The sequence below is a fragment of the Aquarana catesbeiana genome, linkage group LG01, assembly GCF_042186555.1.
Source record: "Aquarana catesbeiana isolate 2022-GZ linkage group LG01, ASM4218655v1, whole genome shotgun sequence".
NCBI classification, from domain to species: Eukaryota; Metazoa; Chordata; class Amphibia; order Anura; family Ranidae; genus Aquarana; species Aquarana catesbeiana.
In genome coordinates this window covers 437,571,408-437,592,663 of record NC_133324.1, presented here as the reverse complement: position 1 = coordinate 437,592,663, position 21,256 = coordinate 437,571,408, and the positions used below count along the sequence as shown (strand labels likewise).

General features: G+C 38.7%; 1 protein-coding gene across 1 annotated transcript; it reads left to right on the top strand.

Moving 5' to 3' along the window:
- Nucleotides 1-483: 483 nt before the first annotated feature.
- DMRTA1 (DMRT like family A1) lies at nt 484-18,776 on the top strand. Its single transcript, XM_073635983.1, has 2 exons — nt 484-1,179; nt 15,851-18,776. Exons 1-2 carry the CDS (start codon nt 639-641, stop codon nt 16,675-16,677), a joined length of 1,368 nt encoding a protein of 455 aa, XP_073492084.1. The 5' UTR covers nt 484-638; the 3' UTR covers nt 16,678-18,776.
- Nucleotides 18,777-21,256: the final 2,480 nt, after the last annotated feature.

Sequence of the window (21,256 nt, the reverse complement as noted above, 5' to 3'; positions counted from 1 at the left end):
AAATTTGGAAACATTTAGATTTTGATAATCAGTTATATAGTTTTTTTATTGTTTTATAACTATATACATTTCTATCTCCAATAGACAGTCTTAAATATCTCCAAAATATATAATATTTAATGTTAACTATGTTGTGTTTGTGTTAAACATTAATCTATTAGTTTGCATTTACTGTGTCATCTATTGTTTTGAATTAAATACTTTGTTGTTTTTTTAATTATGTGTTAGAATTTTAAATATATTTGTACACGGTGTGCTGGAGTGTTAATTTAAATTAGTGGTAAATTATAAATACAATATCTCTTCTGGCTACACCAGGGACTCAATGCTTTAGTGCTATTTATCTCTTGTGATCATTTTCATGCAATGAATAGAAAAACCCTCTATAAGAAAAGTCCCTGCCTGTGAAATCCCTTTACACGTTGAGCTACGCCTCTATTTAAAGTTTTTTAATGCCCTCCCCTATTGACAAACCTGAAATCACACTGAACATCTGTTTTGCTAAGGAGGAGACAGAGGGAAGGCTTTTCAGTCACACATATCAGCTTAACAGTGTTTTTGACACATAGCACAGCTCAGATTATCCCAGGGAGGCAACCTAGGCTGAGCTGAAACCTTACTCCAATTGCCAAGCAGCAATGGACTGCAACAACTCCAGTGGAAACCTTTGCTCTAGACCACTGCTGCGTCCTGGCATGCTTTCTTCGGTGCCCCCTCCACCTCTTTCATCTTCATCAGCTATGCCAGTGCCACCATCAATACCAATGCCTGCTTCATTCCTTAGACCCCCAACTCTTCTCTTGCGAGCTGCAGCTGCGGCTGCTGCAGCAGCCTGTACTCCCAGGATGACTTTTGACAGAGGAACAGGTGGAACAGCCATGTACCCACGAACACCAAAATGCGCACGGTGCCGCAATCATGGAGTGGTATCAGCACTTAAAGGGCACAAACGTTTTTGCCGCTGGAGGGACTGTGCATGTGCCAAATGCACCTTGATAGCAGAGCGTCAACGAGTCATGGCTGCACAGGTGGCACTCAGAAGACAACAAGCCCAAGAAGAATGTGAAACCCGGGGTGTGCAACATTTCATGTACACAGGACCAGGAACAAATGGAGGAGAGACCATAGGACACAAACTACAGACAACACAGAAAGTCCCCAGTCAGCTGGAGAATAAAGGTGAGCAAAACAAGTATTTGCAAACAATAAAATAAGTTAAAATATATATTTTTGATCTGGGGAAATTCACTGGAAGTATATTTTTAATTTTAAAATCCCGGTCCAGCAAGGACAAAAATATGAAATAATGAATGTATTATTTGTAAGCATAAATTATACAAATATGTAATAAATGGCGTCATAATGAAATATTTGTTTGATATTATTTATATACTATAAGGTGTTAATACAGTAATTACATTATGCTCGAGATCACTTACATTTTGGAAACAATATGGAATTTGCCACTTTATCTTTTTATATGGTATGTGACAAGACAAATATAGATTAACACAAGCTAATTGATTCAAATTCACCATTTTCAAATAAACATGATAAGTAACAAAATATAGATGAATGAAAGTTGCGTATATAAAATCTAATACTATGTTTTGAAATCTAATAAAACTTACATGTAGTTTAGATATATCCAAAATGTATGAACTTCTTATAGTAAGCCAATTGCATTATTTTATCTTTGTTACATCTACATTGCACTATTTATCTCTGTTCAACATTGCATTAAATCTATGTTGACTTAAAACTTACACTCAAGTTACACAGTTTTTTACTCAGATGTCTTAAAACCATATTGAATATTTCATAGCACAAATAACATAGAACATTCAGTTAACTGACAAGGTTTTAGTAAATCACCTGCTCAGCGTTCAATTGTAGATTGTAATCATCATTATTTATTGTAATTATTATATGCTTTACTATGCACAATTACAATGTATCTATTTATAGAAATTTGAAGATCATATTCATTACAAAAAATCAATGCCTGTAAGGAAAAATTATTTTTGTGATTTTCCAAATACATTCCAGTTGTACCAGATAAACTTTGTGTTCTCTTTTTGAAGTATATTTACAGCTAGTTAAATGACAAATGATAAAATAAATTTAAAATAGTTTTACAGGAAAATAATACAATGGTATGATTGTATGACAGTTTATACCTAATTCGTTTTTGCAGTATGTTAATTATCACTAATTAGCACTATTCTCTGACAGTTTTATTTGTTTTTCTAAATTTTTTTCAAGATTATAACTAATGTTTTACACAGAATTTGGCGGGGTTACCAAGGCAAATACATTATGCCAGTAAATAATGTAATGCCAGTAAATAATGTGTATACACAAGTTATAGGTGTTTTAAACAAATTTATAAACGTCTACATCTTATACATTTTACCCAAATATCACATAAAAATTACCATTGTGGTCAACATATTTTTTTAAAATTCTCTTTCAATCAATATGATATTTGCAGCACTTGCTGTAGTCTAGTGGCAGATATATACAGAAAAAATAGGAGCGTTATTGGAGGAATACATTATGCCAGTCAATAATGTGTACATTTTTCAATGTGTAGGTGCTTTAAAACATTTAAAGCATTTTCTTTGGTCTAGTGGAAGATATATGCCACTTAGCAAAGCTGCAATCAGACAAATGATACAAATTTTAAATGTTCTTTCAGCCACATTCCTGTCCTTTAACTTCAGTAAATTTTTTGTACTTCTTTACCCCAATGCATGCTTGCTATTTAAATATGTCTGGGAATGATAAACACATTTTAAAAAACCCCATTAAATTTACAGCAATGATATTCACCATATAAATAGCTACAGCAATAATTGATATATCATGTAACCACCTATTAGGACTACATTTTATTAATAATATTATATGTTTCTAGATACATTGACAGATGTAAGTAAGGCTGTTAATAAATGTATATAACCTGTGACCTGTATTACGAAACTATGCAAATAATGGCAACCTCAATATAAATGCATATGTACCGTACTTAAAGAATTCTAGTAGAAGCATAATCTTTATTACACTGTTAAACTAAACTAAAAGAAAGTCACAGAGAGTTTCTGACATTTCCTAACTTGTGTCTATTAATGTTAAATCATAGTGTCTCTGCAGAACATCCAGTATGGGGAAATGTATAGCTTTTGTTATAAATAGGCTCAATATTAAAACAGGAAAAATGAAGGAATTAGCATGCTATTATTTTTATTTCAGGTCAAAAACACATCTGCACGTGTATTAAAAAGCTACTATGGATTATTCACACTTGCCTGTTTCCCTGTGTGAAGTGCATTTCAAGTAGATTATCTTTTCATTCTTACATAGATAGTTCACAACTATGCACATCAGCTTAGTGCATTAAAAAATGACACTAGCATGCCCATTATAGTGATTATCAAATGCACAAAACACTTTGATCAAGCATTTTTTTTGCATTTTAATGCATCTGTATCAAGAAAAATCTCTATACCTGATGCTTCTCCTTCACATTGCATAATATCAAAGCAAAAATGCATTATTGTACATAAAAAGTACACATAAATGAACAAAAGCATGTATAAACACATGCAGTAATGGATATCAAAAATTGTTGTGGAATATGTGTAAGTGTAGAAGGCCCTATAATGAATGTAGAATATATGTGAAAAGATCACAGTGTTATAAAGCTGGCAGAAACACTACAGAAATTATTTTACCTTATACATAAAATATGTCATTGCCAAGACCCGGTAGACCTTGCCATTGTCAAGAACTGGCAGACCTTTTGACACTACTGTTCACCAAGACACTGCAAATACAGTAATTGTTACAGTCACATTACCAAGACTGAATTTTCTATTATAATGTAATACACAGATTGAACAAAAATGTTACTTGATTTTATAGATAGATAGATAGATAGATAGATAGATAGATAGATAGATAGATAGATAGATAGATAGATAGATAGATAGATAGATAGATAGATAGATAGATAGATAGATAGATAGATAGATAGATAGATAGATAGATAGATAGATAGATAGATAGATAGATAGAATAGAAAAAACAGATAATCTGTTTTTTATCTATGCAGAGTTCCAGGGTATTCTGAAAGTTAGCCTGAAATAGGCCCATCTTTAAACCCAGCAAAAATAAAAGAGTACATACACATATTGTAATCTCTTTATAGGAATATAGAGGTTTCCTGGCTGCCATGCTATTCTAGTGGCTTTAGTACTTTATAAATCACTGAGCTGGAATGCAAGTGCAGTTAAGGGGTCCTGACTTTAATTGGACAATATTCATCCTTGTTTCGGGCCGGCGAAACCGGAGACAACCAGGCAACTAATATTCTTAAGTGGAAGCCTGTGTATTTCTCTCATGATGGGTTTTCTTCAATGTGCTGACTATGAAAAATATTTTTTACCTTTTTTTTTTTAAATGTGTACACACGCTATTTTTTACTTTAATTTTATTTATTTTACACTTATACTTTACACTACTTTACACGTATCGTTACATGTATGATGAAGTGTTTCAGACTGAAAGTATTACAGAATGCATTTTAATTTTTAAATGTGTGATGCTTTAACCAAGTAAGCAGACTTTTAATGACCTTTTATTAATTTCTCCAACATTTTGCCAGAAAATTGCATCAAGTCAGAACACTGTATGTACCTTGCTCTGGGCCTGAACACAGCAGATCATGATTTAAAATGTATGTGTCTAGGAAAAAAAGTAATTATTTTTTTTTTAATTGTTGAAATGTTGACAATATTTTTTTCAAACAACTTGCTAACAGACTAACTCTTGTACCATTACAATTATATAATAACAATACATTATACAACATTAATAAATAACATTGTTCTTATACATTTTCTAAAAGCCCATTTTAAACTAACCAATGGTGGTAATATTATTAGTGAACTGTTACATATTAGTAAAATATTTAATTCTAGAGCGTAAAACAGAAAATATGAAAAGCTTTAAAAAATGTATGTCACAAATGTGCTTAACCCAAAACAGATTTAAATACAATCATGGTATCTTTATACCTAAGGTATCCAAACAGTAAATAAATACTGCTCAGATTTTTTTACAGATATTATGATTGAATGTTAGTGTATTACTAAGAGAAAAACCCTACTCCCTGACTCCTTTAATTTTTACAGCATGCCCATCCAATATTAACAGCAATCAAAGCGAAGTACAGTAAAACAATACAGTTGTACTGTAGATGAAATTATATCTAGATATTGTATGTAGAGAGTAGATGTGGTGCTACAATTAGTATGAAAAATCCTTAGAAAGACAATACAAGTTAAGGGATGGGCACACACAAGCGTGCATCTACCCTTTGTCTTCCGTTCCATATTGATGCACTGGGGAAAAATATAAAGCTTGCTTAGAGATCATTGATCACTATACAATAGCAGACAGTAGTGACCCTGTGGCTGCTTCAGTTTTATGAACAGTATTTTAAAAAGTAATATAAAGTAATAATGTCCATTAAAAAATCTACTGTAGATTTTCTATACCTTTTCACCTATGTAAGTGTGCATTGCATTGACTATGAAATATACTGTACATGACTTCATTCTGCATTCCTGTGACCCATTTTCAGCTGACAGTGAGCTAGCGCACGCTGTTAACTGACATCACTGGACAGGTCCAGGATCTGGATCACTCAGATTCCTGAGCGGCAGCTGGCTCAGCTTCTCAGCGAACTGCTGAGAGCCTGAGCCAGGCGCTCCCACCCCACCATAGCTCTGAGCCACTGAAGACCGAGGTCTGAGTGATCAGTGTTCTTTGATCGCTCAGTTCTCAGTCTTAGAGGCAGTAGGGGACAGTTGCAACATTGGGTCCATGCTGCATTCAACTAGGTGAGTATGTGTGTTTATTTATTTTTTTCCTATTCATGAACTTCTCTTTTAAAGTTGATCTCCAGCTTTTAGTGAAATTTAAATTGATTGTTTGGACCAAGGTGGTCCAAATGATTACCTTCACTGACAAATGCATTGGCTGGGAGCATGTATGAATTATATGTAGCCTCAGCTACATACAGTATACAGTGCTGTGTTCTGCCACTGGGATGGGAACTTCCCTTCCCACTCACAGAACAAAAATTAATTCGGGGTGTGAGGAACTCAACCTTTCAGAGTGAGCTTTGTATTCTATGAATTAATAAATAGAAAGCTTCCTTTGATTGGCAGAGGTCAAAAAGCAAATGGGTGATGTCACAATCTCAGATTCAGCCAATCAGAGGCAGATTTGTATTCTTTCATAGAATGCAAAACTCCTTGTGCATGTTTGAGCAGTTCTCAGCCTGACTTGATTTTGCTCCAGGAGTGTGCCAGAACACAGCAATGTATACTGTATGTAGCTAAGACTAAATACAATTCATACAAGCACACAGCCGCTGAATCTGTTAGTGAAAGTAATAGTTCACTTGGACCAGCTTGGTCCAAACAAACTATTTAAACTTCACCAAAAGCTAGAGATCAGCTTTAAGTACACTTTCAGGATAAAACACTGCTGTAAACCCCCCTTCCTAATCATATTAAAACAGTAGAGAGCTTAATGCAAACAAATCAGAGTTCTGACATAACCAGCTTGCCAAGGGTAGTGTTTAAATACTCTAACACAGTGGTTGATTTGCTAAAACTCGAGAGTGCAAAATCTGGTGCAGGTCTGCATAGAAACCAATCTGCTTCCAAGTTTTTTTTTGTCAAAACTGAATTGAACAAGCTGAAGTTAGCAGCTGATTAACTTCTATGCACAGCTGCACCAGATTTTTCACTCTCTAGTTTTAGTAAAATCAACCTATGGTGTTTCTTAATGTAATGAAATTAAATGTTGATAGTAATCATTGCTCAACTTATACTACATCCCCTCCCATGTTTGATAATCGACTAACACTGAATTAGTTATTGATATAGCTGCACTTTGTTAAATAGGACAATATAATTGTTTGGTATTTCTTAAACATTCTTGATAAGTTCAGAAGTTTATTCATTTTTATTTTATATTTTAGATGTGTGTACATTTTTATTTAGAAAATAAAACGTTTACTATGAGGTGCATCAATGATATCCAGTTTGCATTTTAATAATTCTAAAGAAACAACAGTTCTAAAAGGCAGGGACCTTGCAGTGTCTGAAAACACCTCTGTTGGTCTTTAGAGCTCTGTGGAGGCCTTTGGGCCCCAGGCCTAGGCTATACTTTTGTCCATGCCATAAATACGCTCTGTACTAACAGTAAGCCCATGTTCACATTGCGCTGATTTGGCATGCAATTTGACATGTCAAATTGCATGCCAAATCGGCGTCTATTGCTAGCAATAGCACAGTCCTAATAGGTGCGATGCCAACAGGAACTAGTACAGGAACTACTTTTGGGGACTTCGGGGGCAATTTGAATAGACATTTGTTTTTTTTTGTTTTTTTGTTTTTTTCTTTTTCCACATCAGTAAACAGTGTTTGGAGGGCTAAATCAGTTTGATGTTCATTAACTGTCGCCTTCTCGTATTCACATCATAGTGGATTATACTTTTTCTCATTGCTTTTTATATCGTCATAATGACCAACGGATTCCAATACGCCTCTTTACCAACAAGTCCTCTGTCCCTTCCATCTCGTAAGCCCCACCAACTAGGACTCGATAACCAAAGGGACCCATCCTTTTCCAACTCAGTTTAGAGAAAGAGGGGACCAGTAAGAAGGAAGAAAAAGGACAAAAACACCAACAAAAAATACAAGAAGAGAGGTTTGTAAAAATGAACTTGTGGGCTACCCGTGCCCATCTTCTACTGACCCAGCCTGTATTGTGTACCAAATTACCTATGCCCTAATACCCCGACCCCCCCCCCCCACCTACTCCCTATATGTTTATCCTATGCCCTACTAAGCTATATATTTAACTAAAAATGTTCATATCCAGAAACACTTTATTATAGCATCCTTTGCCTGCAAGGATACCAGTTGCCTATATACCTATATTAAGCCCATCCCTCAGTCTATTCCGTGTCTATGCCGATCCCACTATTAATGACTCTTCACTTTCTCTATCCACATCTTCCACATGCTTTCAAATTCCTGAAGATTGCCCCTTTTTATGTACACCATTCTTTCCCTACCCAAGGTTTCATTCATTGTAGAGATCCAGTCTTTCACGGTGGGGGGCTCCTTTACCTGCCATCTAAGTGCTATCAACTTTCTAGCCTGAAACAGGGCCCGCGTGACAGCTAAGGTAGTACTCAACCTTTCTCCCATCACTCTTCTATGCCCCAGAATACAAGCCAAGGGCTCGTTTGCCACTGTCGTACCGAAAATATTTCCCAAGTTCCCAGTCACCTCCTCCCAGTATCTAAACAACTTGGGACACCTCCACACCATGTGAATGAGATCTCCCGTCCTTCGACACCTGGGGCAGTTGTCATTGGGCCTTCTCCCAAATTTAAAAAGTCTTTTAGGAGTATAATAGGCTCTGTTTAACAGCATTAAGTGTGAGAGTCTCTGTGAAGGGGTCACAGAAACCTGCGCTCCCAACTCCAAAATTCTCACCCATTGTTCCTGGGTCATTCCTCCCACCTCCTCTTCCCATTTAGCCTTTACCCCAAGGAGTATTTCCCTGCTATTAACCGATTTGCTTAATTGGTCATAAATTCTTGAAATTACCCCTCTAGTGGGGGTTATTTGAATTATGCACTGAAATAGAGGCATCTCTTCCCATCTCGGAGTCTGGGCTTTAAATTGTGCTTTAAGGGCATGTTCCAACCGGACATATAGGAAGAAAGACCCCCGGGGAAGCTTAAACTCCCTAACCAGTTCTGAAAATTTCTTTAACCCAGAGTCATTATATAATTGACTTAGCTTACTAAGACCAAGCTTCTCCCACTCTCTAAATATGCCTATCTTAAGAACTTCCTGCAAATTACGGTTGTTCCAAATAGGAGAGTAGGCTGTTAAGGCTCCATACCCCATCTTTTTCTTAACTGTTTTCCAAAGTTTGATTATCAATTTAATTGTTGGAAATTTATCATGGAACGCGTCCGCCTCTAGGGCTTCAATAATTGTATTATGTGTGGAGCTCAACAACAGTAACTTGCCATTAGGGGTGCCTCCTTTCGGTATCCCACAGCCCAATAATTGCTGCAACTGAGTTGAGTAAAAATAACTCTCGGGATGTGGGAGGGCAAAGCCCCCCTCCTGGATAGGGAGCTGGAGCACTCCAAGACGGATCCTGGCTTGTTTCCCCTTCCAAATCAATTCCCTAAAGAGACTGTCAATTTTTTTAAACCACTTCTTACCTATCCAGACAGGGGAATTATGCAAGACGTATAGCAGTTGTGGCATCCATATCATTTTTATTAAGCTACATCTTCCTGCAACTGATAGAGGCAGGCGTCTCCAAATTCCTATTTTTCGTTTAAATTTTGTTAATAGAGGGACAAGGTTTTTACTGATATATAGAACAGGGTCCTTCGTCAGGACAATCCCTAGGTACTTCAGAGCTTCCACTGTTACCACCTGAGGCATACCAGGTGCTATTGTCTCATTTATGGGGTCTATCGGTAGAAACTCTGATTTCTCCCAGTTTATCTCTAAGCCAGAAAAACTGCCGAAGTCCTCCACTATCCTCGTTGCTCCCGGTAGCGATTTCCTCGAGTCTCCCAAAAATAACAGAATGTCATCCGCATACAATGCGATTCTTTCCTCGCCTGTTTTTCTCTGGAAGCCGGTTATCACACGACTTCCCCTTATGGAAATGGCCAGGGGTTCCATCGCTAGTGCAAACAACAGAGGGGAGAGTGGGCACCCCTGCCTCGTCCCCCTCTCCAGCTCAAACCAGTCCGACAGTTCGTTGTTAATTTTTAATCTTGCCTTGGGTCGAGTATATAGCATTCTAATCCACCCTATAAAGACAGGGCCAAATCCAAAGATCTCCAGCACGCGCCACATATAGCCCCACTCCACGCTATCAAAAGCCTTGGATACATCAAGGGTCATCAACGCTCTCGAACCCTCATTCACCATTGGGGTCTGTACATTCAAAAACGCCCTTCTAATATTCAGGCTCATGGATCTATTGGCTATGAAGCCCGCCTGGTCCTCGTGGATCAGCTTATGGATAACCCCATTCAATCTTGCTGCCAGCACTTTGGCCAGAATTTTTACGTCCGTGCATAAGAGAGAAATTGGTCTATAGGCGGCCATATCCAAGGGATCTTTCCCTTCTTTCTGTAATACAATAATAGTTGCTTCTAGCATTGAGGCAGGTAATTGGCCCCCCTCAAGCGCCCCCCCCAAAACTTTCAGCAGTTCGGGGATCAACACTTCACCATAGTGTTTGTAGGTCTCAATTGGAAGACCATCTGGTCCGGGTGACTTATGGGTTGCCATGCCTGCTACTGCTTGGTGTAATTCTGCTATAGATATTGGGGCATCTAATATATCTCTTTCTTCTTGTGATATGGTGGGGATGTCTAACCCCCTTAGGAAGTCCTCCATCTTGGCCTCCTTACCCCTCTTCTGGGAGGAATACAGTTTTTTATAGTAATCCCTGAAGGCTTGTACTATTTTTAAGGTGCTTGATACTACCTCACCGCTCTGGGATCTAATCACGAGGACCGTGGATGGAGCTGCATTGGATTTTGCTAGCATAGCCAGTGTCCTTCCCATTCTCTCGCCCTCCACCATAGATTCCTGTCTTTGGAGTAACCGCCTGGTTTCTGCTTTCTGTATAACCACTGATTTATATGCTTGTTGTTTCCCTTGCCAGATACTTTCCGTCTCCGGGGTTGGGTTGCAAGTATAGTTGTTTTCTGCTTCAAGAGCGTCTCTCAACAAGCTCTCCTCCTCCCTTCTAGCCTCTTTGTTGAATGTAGCTATCTGCTGTATCAGGACCCCCCTAAAAAAAGCCTTAAGGGCGTCCCATAGCGTAGAAGGGGACACCGTTCCCTGATTGATCTCAACAAACTCCCTTAAGGAGGAAAGTATCCCTTCCGTCTTTTTAATAATTTCAAACCAGTACGGGCTTATACTCCAGTTCTTCCGGGGCCTAGGCTCCCCAAGATTTAAAATGACTACCATAGGTGAGTGGTCTGAGATGCCTCTTGGCCAGTATGTTATTTTTTCTACCATCTGGAGAGCCCTATCATTTCCTAGGGCTAGGTCTATCCTTGAAAGCACGGAGTAAGATGCAGAACAGCAAGTATATTGCAGCACGCCTGGGTTCCGTGCCCTCCACAAATCCATTAATCCCACTTCTTCCAGAAAAAAGCTTAACCGACTCCTTACTGAGTCCTCTGAGCTTTTTCGTAGTGGGAATCTATCCAGCCCTTTATCTAGAACCTCGTTGAAGTCCCCCATTGCTACAATCGGCACCTCTTTTTTATCTAGCAAAAATTCATACAGTTTAAGCAAGACATCCAGATTAAAGGGCGGAGGGATATATATATATTTGCCACCACATACCTGGCGTTTTCAATAGAACATAATAAAAAGATGTATCTATCCAACTCGTCTATCCTGACCTGGCTGCAGGAAAACTTCACCCCAGACTTTACCAAAACACTCACTCCCCTACTGTAGGAGGAGTGCACCGCATGAAATTGGGTTTGAAATTTTTTCATCTGTAGGTGATGAATAGTTTCCTTGGTTAGGTGGGTTTCCTGCAGACAGACCAGATCAGCCCCACAACTCTCCATCATAGAGAACACTGCTAATCTTTTAAGTGGTGTACCCAGGCCCCTGACATTCCAGGATCCTATTTTCAAAGTCTTAGCTAACATCTAAAGACTGAGGAATATCCTTTACCCCAACACATACAAACGTATATAACAGAAAGATATAAGAGAAATTTAATATATATAACCCTAACCCAAAACCAATTTTTCTCCTCCTAGTGACTATTATAACAGTTCCGTGTGTGTGCGTACTTGGCCACTAGACCACGTATTCATTTTGGCTATATTAGCCTTACTTTGGGCATAAATTTGCCATAGACATTGCTTCCATGTGCGTGTAGAACAACCAAAAACCTATTTACTATAAAAAGTGCCTGTATGTGCAAAAATAATCTTAAAGAAGGTCTGGATACCTCCGTTATAATTTCTAGTGGCATAAGTGTTCGTAAGGAATGATTTACCCACCCTATTTCCCCTCCCTCCCGTCTTCCCACCCCTTCCCTTCCCTCCCCACCTAACCTCCCCTACCCTCCCACCCCATCCCCCTCCCCCCACCCGTACCCACCTATCTAGGTGTACCCCCTGGGGGTTTACCATGACCTTTGCCTCTTACACTAACACCAACCTTTTATACCAAATCTTCCACTCACAACCCCACACCACCCTACCCACAAATAGCTGTGTGCACCCATCCCCTCCCGTCCCCTTATAACAAAAAGCATTAACAGATGGCAGGAAGGGGTGGAAAAAAAAAAAAAAAAGCAAGAACAAGAAAAAAACAAAAACAAAGATACAGCCCCTGTACCTCCCAATACCTTGTCGTGCCATCCTATTGATATCCCGGCCTAATATATCTTCCCCCATTCCCTACGTAAAATTCGTGATTTTTTCCCTATTATCTTTCAGCCACTTCTCAACTTCAGCAGGGGAGTTAAAAAACAGAGTCTCCCCCAGAGCCGCAACCCACAACCTTGCCGGATATAAAAGAGCATAGGGCAACTTAAATTTTTGTAGATTGCGTTTTGCCTGGGTAAACTCTACCCTACGCCTCTGCAAATCCGGAGAGAAGTCGGAATAAAACGATATTTTTGCTCCTTTAAAAAAAACCTCCCCTGCTTCCCTGATCTTCCGTAATAAGGTTACTTTATCCTGGTAGTTAAGAAATCTCAGGAGGAGGGGTCTCGGGTGGCCCCCTTCCGATGGTGCCCTGAAAGGGATCCTATGAGCTCTTATGATGGAAAACGAAGCCGAGAATGATTCTTTCCCGATTAGCTCCCCCCAGCCATTTTTCTAGGAATGCAATTGGGTTGGCGCCCTCACTCCTTTCGGGTAAACCTATCAGCCTCACATTATCTCTTCTACTCCTGTTCTCCATCTCATCTAACTTAGAGGCTTGTTTAGATAGCTGTTCCTTCAGCCATTTTATTTCTTTGGTTATTGGGAGCACATTATCTTCTAGCCCACTGACTCTTTCTTCCAGGGCCGTTGTTCTCTCCGCCGTTTTCTGCAGATCTTGTCTAACCAATAACAGATCTGCTTTAACACCTTTCATCTGTTCACAAAGATCTTTAAGCGATCCGTTACACACCCCTACAGCCATGAATACATCCGTTATAGTTGGTTCTCTGTTCAAGGGTAAATTCGGGTCATTTATTAGCTCCGAGTTTACGTTTGTGTTTTGATCACTTAGCCCTGGACCTTTATTACATAAAGATTTGGAAGGCTGGGTAGCCGGCGCAGCCCCTAAGGGCTGTAATTGAGGCTGGCCCTGGCTTTTCCTATCCGATGCCCCCCCTTGTTGACCCTTCTGCTGCGACCCCTTTTTTGGAGGGGTCAGAGCAGAGGCATGGGCATATTGCTCCAGTTTTGCTGCTGCTGATACTGCTGCCGCATGCTGCGAGTTTTTCTCTTTAGAGGAACGTAGATTCTGCATCATTTACACTTATAGATATAAATATACTCTAACAGCAACAAATTAGTGACTGACAGTTACCAACGTCCTCCACAAATCCATAAGGAACTAAGGAGAGAGGGGGAGGAAAGGGAAGCCGTTGCGCCCATCAGCACTCAACCACCCGCTGTACAGAGCATATACCATAAAGTGTATAAAGCGGGGTAAGTCTCTTCGCTCTACACTCTTATACACCCCTGTAAAGAAAAAGAGAGCTCACACAGAAGGAAGCCACAGTACCTTAGATGGCAGGTGTGGGGCAGCTCCATACACGCATAAACTCCACAGCTACAACATAAATTGGTGCAGCCCCCCACCTATACCGTAGTTTTATACAGTTGGTTAAATGCCGCTAAGGCAGTCGCCATCAAAATACGGTTAGTGGGGTATATACGCCGAGTAACCCCTACCTAAACCTCTCTCCTTGCATCTGTTGAGGATCCCAGGGGTCCCAGGGCTTTAGCTAGTCAGCAGCACACACAAAAAAAAAAAAAAAAAAAAAAGGAGAATATACTTTGCTTCCTATATTAGCACACACTGCTCCCAGACTTAGTATTACCCAAGCAGCAGGCAGGTCAACACACTGACTCACATAAATAACTCTGTTACTACACAGATGTCATATTACCAGGATTTACTTCTAGTCCGAGGATTGTCTAACAATTTTTAAAACAGCATCTGGTTACTATATTAGTGACTCCATACTGTACCAGCTCTGGCCGACTTCTATTCCATGACTAGTGTAGAGATGGGAAAGTGAAAGTAAAAGCTGCTTGTCTCATGGCAGCGTGCAGGGGATGACATCTCACCCAGAGGATTCCTCAGCACACCTTTAGCAGAGAGAGAGGAGGGGCAGCGAGGCACCGAGCGACAAAGGAGCCAGAGCCATCCAGTATGCCGTTCATACGGCCAGGGGAGAGAGAGAGAACGGAGGAGGGATGGAGCACACAGCGTCCATGCTCACACTCACTCCATGCTGCCTCTCAACACACACCCGCCCATCCGGTCACGCCCCCGCATCTGAATAGACATTTGTGGATGAACCCGCACAGATGTCTGTCAAATCGCCCCGAAAGTCGGACTGCATTGCTGGTTTGAAATCATGCAAGTTCAGCTGAACTTGCACGATTTGCAACTCACAGTCAGTGTGAACCTGGGCTAAACCCTACACTTGTTCTTCAAACTATCAATTTTTAGGTTCTGCCAGTTAAATTACAAGAAGAACTAAAGCTGGCCATAGATGTTTTTTTTTTCATTCAGTCTGCGTTACTCCATCCACTCAAATGAGATGAGTGGAGCAATCCCTCACTACCAGGACATTGTATTCTGACAGCAGGACTTATTGCTGTCAGGTTACACGTATGATGGAACACACTGATTGGTGACAGCAACAGATTGACAATAGGTTTTGAGCATGTCCCTTCAATAAAAGTCAATCAAAGAAAGAGGGGAGTGTGGCTCATTCGGGTCTAGTACAAAACCTGCAAGAAAAATAGCATAGAACTTGAGCATTCAGCACTGCATGACCATGAGAACTCTGCTTTATTTGGACCTTCTGTTTTACAATTTAGATGGGGTTAGGGGTAGAGGTTTTTTTTTAAATGCAGTCACATAGCAATGCCTTTTTTCTTTAACCTAAACTGAATATATTTCAATTATTATTGTAGCTTTTGCATATATATATTTTTAGAGTTTCCATATGTAAAAGTCCACAATAAATAGTATTGCAATCATGGTTGGATTTACACACTAGTGCCAAAGTGGATAATAATAAACAAAAAAACAGTGTGTTTTGAGCTGTGGGAGGAAACCCATGCATAGAAACTCAATGCAGATAGTATCAGGAATTCTTGAATTGAGTATAGGACCCCAGCAGTGCAATGCTCACGTGCTTAGCACTTAGCCATCATACTGCATTATATTGCCTTAAATTCTCTGCTGCGGCAGCTAGAACTTATTGTTGCATAATGTAATTGTATGTAACACTTCTTAATAATAGCTGTAGAAGGTCAGTGTAACTGGTTTGTGAGTAATAAAGAAAGGTAAGTTGGTTTACCCCCCCAATTTTTATCTAAAACTTGATTATTAGGTTTAAGTGAATTAACTGGTTTAGCATTAATAAATGTGTTTATGTGAAGCTCCTATCATGACACAATAAACAATATTGTTAATTTATTTTTATGTAGGACTTGATGAATCAAAAGAAAAACATGATCACCTATATGGAAGATTATTAAGCTCATCCATGCTTTCTCAAGGTTTGTCACAAACATCTCTAGCAGAACAAGTAAATGCATGCCAAACTCTGAAGTCTTCGGATCTGGAGACTCCAAATAAAGAAAATTCTATTAGATCGCCCATTTGTGAGGGAAGATCAGAAGGTGCTGACAGTCCAAGATCTCTGTCTTCTTCTGACCAGGAATCAGGTAATGAAAATGAGTGGACCAAAGACCATTGTGCCTCTAATATTAGCATCCCTGCTGTTTCCATGAAGCACAGAGATCCCCTGGAGATTCTTAACAAAGTTTTTCCAAACCATAAACAGAGCATATTAGAAAGCATTCTACATTTCTGTAAGGGAGATGTTGTTCAAGCCATAGAGATGGTTTTAAATGGAAAGGAACAAGTTGTGAAGGAAAATGAAACTCCAACAGGATCAGATGTCAACACCTTTACAAAAGATGCAACAATCAATATTTCTGGCTTAAGTTTTGGTGCTTTTGGCTCTAAATCTGCCTTTTCCCCTTTGCATCCTAATCCATCAGCTGCTGGAAGTGAAACAAATATCTTTCATTCTAGACTTGACCTAAATCCATTACACTTTACTTATTCCACAACTAACAGAGGACTTCCTGGGTTTATATCCCCTTACAGCTTTGTTCCATCTTTTCCTTTTCGCCCCGGCATGGATTACACATTCCCTGGAATGTTAAGGGATGCATCTTATTACCAGCGCAAAGATGCCATGAATATCTCTGGACTTTACACTAGATTGAACCAAGAACATCACTAGTATTCCTTTTGTTCGAAACAACCAAGTTGCCTTTTCTTAGTAAATACATAGATTTTTTCGGAACTGTATAGAATGAATGTGCATGTTTCTATAGTGTTTTTTTTTATCCAGAAGACTTTATTTCTTAAAGTAACAATATATTATTTTGTCAAATTAATAAAAGCTGGAACATTTAACAGATTTTTTGTTTATGTTATCTTTGTTATACTGCCCACTGGGGTTGATTTACTAAAACTGGAGCATGCAAAATCTGGTGCAGCTGTACATGGTATCAGCTTCTAACTTCAGCTTGTTCAATTAAGCTTTGACAAAAAAACCTGGAATCGGATTGGTTTCTATTCAGAGCTGCACCAGATTTTGCACAATTCAGTTTTAGTAAATCAACCCCACGTGTTAATTTCAATTATACAACCATGTTTTTTTTTTAATGCCCCTGCAAATAGTTGGGTATTAAATGTTTGCTAAGCTAACATTCTCTGCTCCTTTAGTATATAAATCCTGTAATTTCTTTGTACAAGTATACATTTAATACTTAACTGTGGTGTAGGTTTGCTAAGTTTACTTCCTTTTTTTCATGGATGAATGGTATACTTTGCAATGCAATCCAAGACACACAAAAACTAAACTAAAACTGGAGCACTCAGAATCTGGTGCAGCTGTGCATGGTAGCCAATCAGCTTCTAACTTCAGCTTGTTCAATTAAGCTTTGGCAATAAAACCTGGAAGCTGATTGGTTTCAATATAGAGCTGTACCAGATTTTGCACTCTTCAGTTGTAGTAAATAAGCTCAACAGCCTCCATTACAATGGAGTCAGCACATATTAAGGCATGATGTATGAAAGACTACAAAATATTTACCAGGCCAGTGATTCCCTCCCCCATGCCCCCCAAAAAATCTAAATTTCCAAATGTATGGAAGGTTGGCTAGTCTAACCTAAACATTTGTCCTTTAGATAATTACAAGGCCAATTAAAAGGAAATTACATTTTTTTAATTTTAAAATTTTTGAAAATGTTCACATTTATAAACTCATTTTTTTGCATAATTTTTATTTGCAAAACATTTTTTCTTACAATTACCTGTGACAGCAGTTTCTCTTTCTGGCAGTAGTTTTCTGCCTGAAAAGAGGAGCAGGAATGGTTTTTATTGTGAAGAATGTGAAATTTGATCTCCCCTGCTTTTTTCTTCAGATATATTCCAGAGCAGCAGGTGGTTAATGAACCTGTAGAAATTATGCAATGTTTACTATTTGACTGCTTAAAAAAGGCTTAACGAAAACATGGTCATGGAATAAAAATGAGGAAAATTCATATTTCTAAAAAAAAAACAACAAAAAAACAAACTATGCGTTCCTATTAAAGGAGAATTTAAGCACCTCCAACTCAAATTCCATCAATCTACTGTTATTTTTCAGTCCGACCCCAGGTTTTCTAATCCTTTATCTTCCAGCCCCATTGCCTTTGTGTGGATGTTGGAGATTCCCCATTAATTTCTACAAACTTAGAATGAGGGTGGTGGGTGCTATTCGCAATGATGTAACATAAAGTGTATATAAAATCAAAACTTTTTTTAGTGTATGAATCAAATACTTGTCAGTTTATGTTTTGCTTCTGCGGTCCAAATTGCTGATAACATCTCTTCCCTCTACGCTGTAAAGGGATTTGCCCTCTTGGACAGCTGTCATTGTAACAGGTGCTGCTTATGTCTCTTTTGAAATATTACCCCCAAGTCCTATTTTGGTGACTTTGTTACAATGATAATAATGTTCCTTTCTGTCTCTGTGACAATGGTGACAGTGTGACACAGAAGGCGATGCTTTAAAGATAAAGAAATAGTGGAATAGGGGTGCAAGGTGGGTGACGACATATTTCAGGCACGTTATTTTTATTCCCCAAAGCCTATACAGTCAACTTGTTTTTTCTAACTTATAGTGCTTGTATTACACATTACACATCTATCTGTCAGTTCTGCCTATCATAGTATAAATAGCTGTTCTAATGTATTTATAGTATAATCTCATTATCAAGTACAATAGTATGTTAAAAAAAGACTGATGTTCCCGGAAGGTGTGCACAATAAAATGCATTGATTGTCTTTCAGTAATGTGTAATTTTTTAAATCTCTGTAATTCATAGAATTCTGTGTAGTAATATATTATTTGGACAGCATATCGTGGAGTTCGTAGAGTTGAGGGGATAAAAGAAAATCTTCAAAAGCATTATTATAGAATGTTTGGTGGTTTGGTCATCACGTGTCCTTTTGAGACAAAAGCAAAGCAAATAGAGTGGTCACTTTGCAAGGGAAGTTGAACTTTGTTAGGGAACTTTCCACAGAGCTTGGTGAATGAGGTGAGGCTCTACTTTCTTCCATCATCCACTCATGTTCAAGCAAAAATGCATTTTTTTTAAACTTGCTTTTCCATGTGATAGTGTATCCCTTGCAATATGCAACTACCCTTGCTCCCTTACAAAGAGAACGGTGTAAAGCAACTCCAATGTTTTAAAAGAAGACATGGAAGAAGCAGCAGAAGACATGTTTGCACCATGTCTAAAGCCAACATTTTCTTTGGATAGAGTATGGAATAGTTAACCCAACCCTTTCAAGCTGTCTGTGTCCCATTGAGAAGATTTTCTTCACTTTCTGTCTTGAGACACAACAGAAAATGAAATGCGATCTCTCCAAAATTAGGAAAACCTTTTCTCAAACAGTTGTCCTTGCAGCACAAGTCCTCCCACTAGAAGATGTCTCCTCTAGTGGTGACTGACATGATGATACTAAAATTTTAGGCTTTTTCTCACTTTTTAGTTGCAAAAGTCACTAGCACAAATAGAGAGTATTTTAGGCATTAGGCAGGCAGCTCATTTATAAGGAAGTTTCTACAAGACGAGATTTATGGAGGCAAGAATGGAGTGACAAAACCCAAAAGGTCAAATGTAAGTTTTTATTACATATATAAGCAGATCAGTTCCAAGTAAATAGAAAATGTGTTTTGGGGAGTCATAAGGTGTCCCCTTCACCATGGCTTATGTGGAAGGATGATTTATTTTAAAAAAGGTGAAGTGAAGTGGACCTGTATTTGCTCCATCAAATCACATTCAGGAGAAGTTCCTAAAATTTTAATTTCTTGTGTAAATTATTAGGTATTTGGTATGGACGCACGTTCAGTCCAGTTTAATAACCAGATAATATGTATACCATGTTTTTTTTTTCTGTACAGCAGAGCTCAAGGTGAGGAGAGAGAATAATGAACAATAAGCCAATCAGGTGTGCTGCAGTGCAAGAAATATGTTTTTCAGGGGGAAAAGCAGAGTAACAGAAAGTGTGCTGCTTCTCCTTTTATTCTCAAATCATGGGAAGGGGTGGGATGAGAAGAACTCCTATGTACTGTATGACTTTTATCTGTTCATTAAGCTGTTTGTCTGAAGTTCAGCTTTATAGTAGAACTCCATTAAATATTATACATCAAATGACCGAATGACATCACATAAAATTTCAAACAATCTACACATCTCTCTGAGCATGTCAATATAACATATGTTCAAATGGGTAAAAAAGTCAGCTCCCAAGAAGCAGTTGGAGTTCTCTTTTTTTCTTCTATTACAAGCTGTCTGTAAGTCAGCATATTGCATGCTAATTTTCATATTAGTTTCCGTCTTTACCAGTTGTGGACATTGAACAGTATACAAAGTGCGTGTAATATGACCTGTCCTTCTGCCCCCTAGCACTTTTGGGCAATTTACAATTGTCAAAATGACAGTCAGGAGGTTATGTGTAAATACTGCAACTGCAATAGCTGCTGTAAAAAAATCGATCATCTGACTCAATGTTTATAAACACTATACACATGCAAGAAGGAGAGATACAGAGTGATCTTTTTATTTACTAGGTTTAATTTATCTGTAAATCAAATGGATGAGCTTCTGCATATGATGTCAGTTGAAGCAACCTGACAAGTAGTAAGAAAAAGTTTTCTTTAACCACCTCCTTCGAGCTTCCCCGATGTGGGTGGACATACATGTATGACCTCCCACTCATGCGCCTAATGCACATCCTGTAGGGCTAATGCAATTGACCAATCACAGCAGTCACATACTGTATGTAAACAAAGTTTGCAAGCCTGCAATGTTTACTATAACCATAATGGCTGTAATAAGCAGTAAAAGGTAAAAACAAAAACACAGAATCAGAGATCAGAGACATTGGCTGCTGCTCTGATGATACTGCATGCTAGTGCAGCAGCCATTGATTTTTTTATCTTTTTACTTTTTATATACTGTCACCAGAGCATGTGCAGTGTCACTATAGTGGAATTTTACTGCTATGACAGGGATCATGTACAGTCATGTCCAGCTACACTGACATACAGCATCATCAAAGCAGCTAGATATTTCACATGATCACCGCCACAGCAGCTGGTGGCAGCAGGTGACTAGAAGGCTGGAATGGGCAGGTTCTTTCTGGCAGCAGACAGATGATGAGCAGGCATCGGCTGATAGCATACAGGTGATGAGCAGGTACTTGCTGGTAGCAGGCAGGCAATGGGCAGGTACTAATAAAGCAAACAAATGTGAAAAATTGG

What these genes read in the sequence shown, in the direction of transcription:
- DMRTA1 (XM_073635983.1), top strand. Translation starts at nt 639, where the DNA reads ATGGACTGCAACAACTCCAGTGGAAACCTTTGCTCTAGACCACTGCTG. An exon ending in CAGTCAGCTGGAGAATAAAG is followed by an intron (nt 1,180 to 15,850) that starts GTGAGCAAAACA and finishes ATTTTTATGTAG; the next exon opens with GACTTGATGAATCAAAAGAA.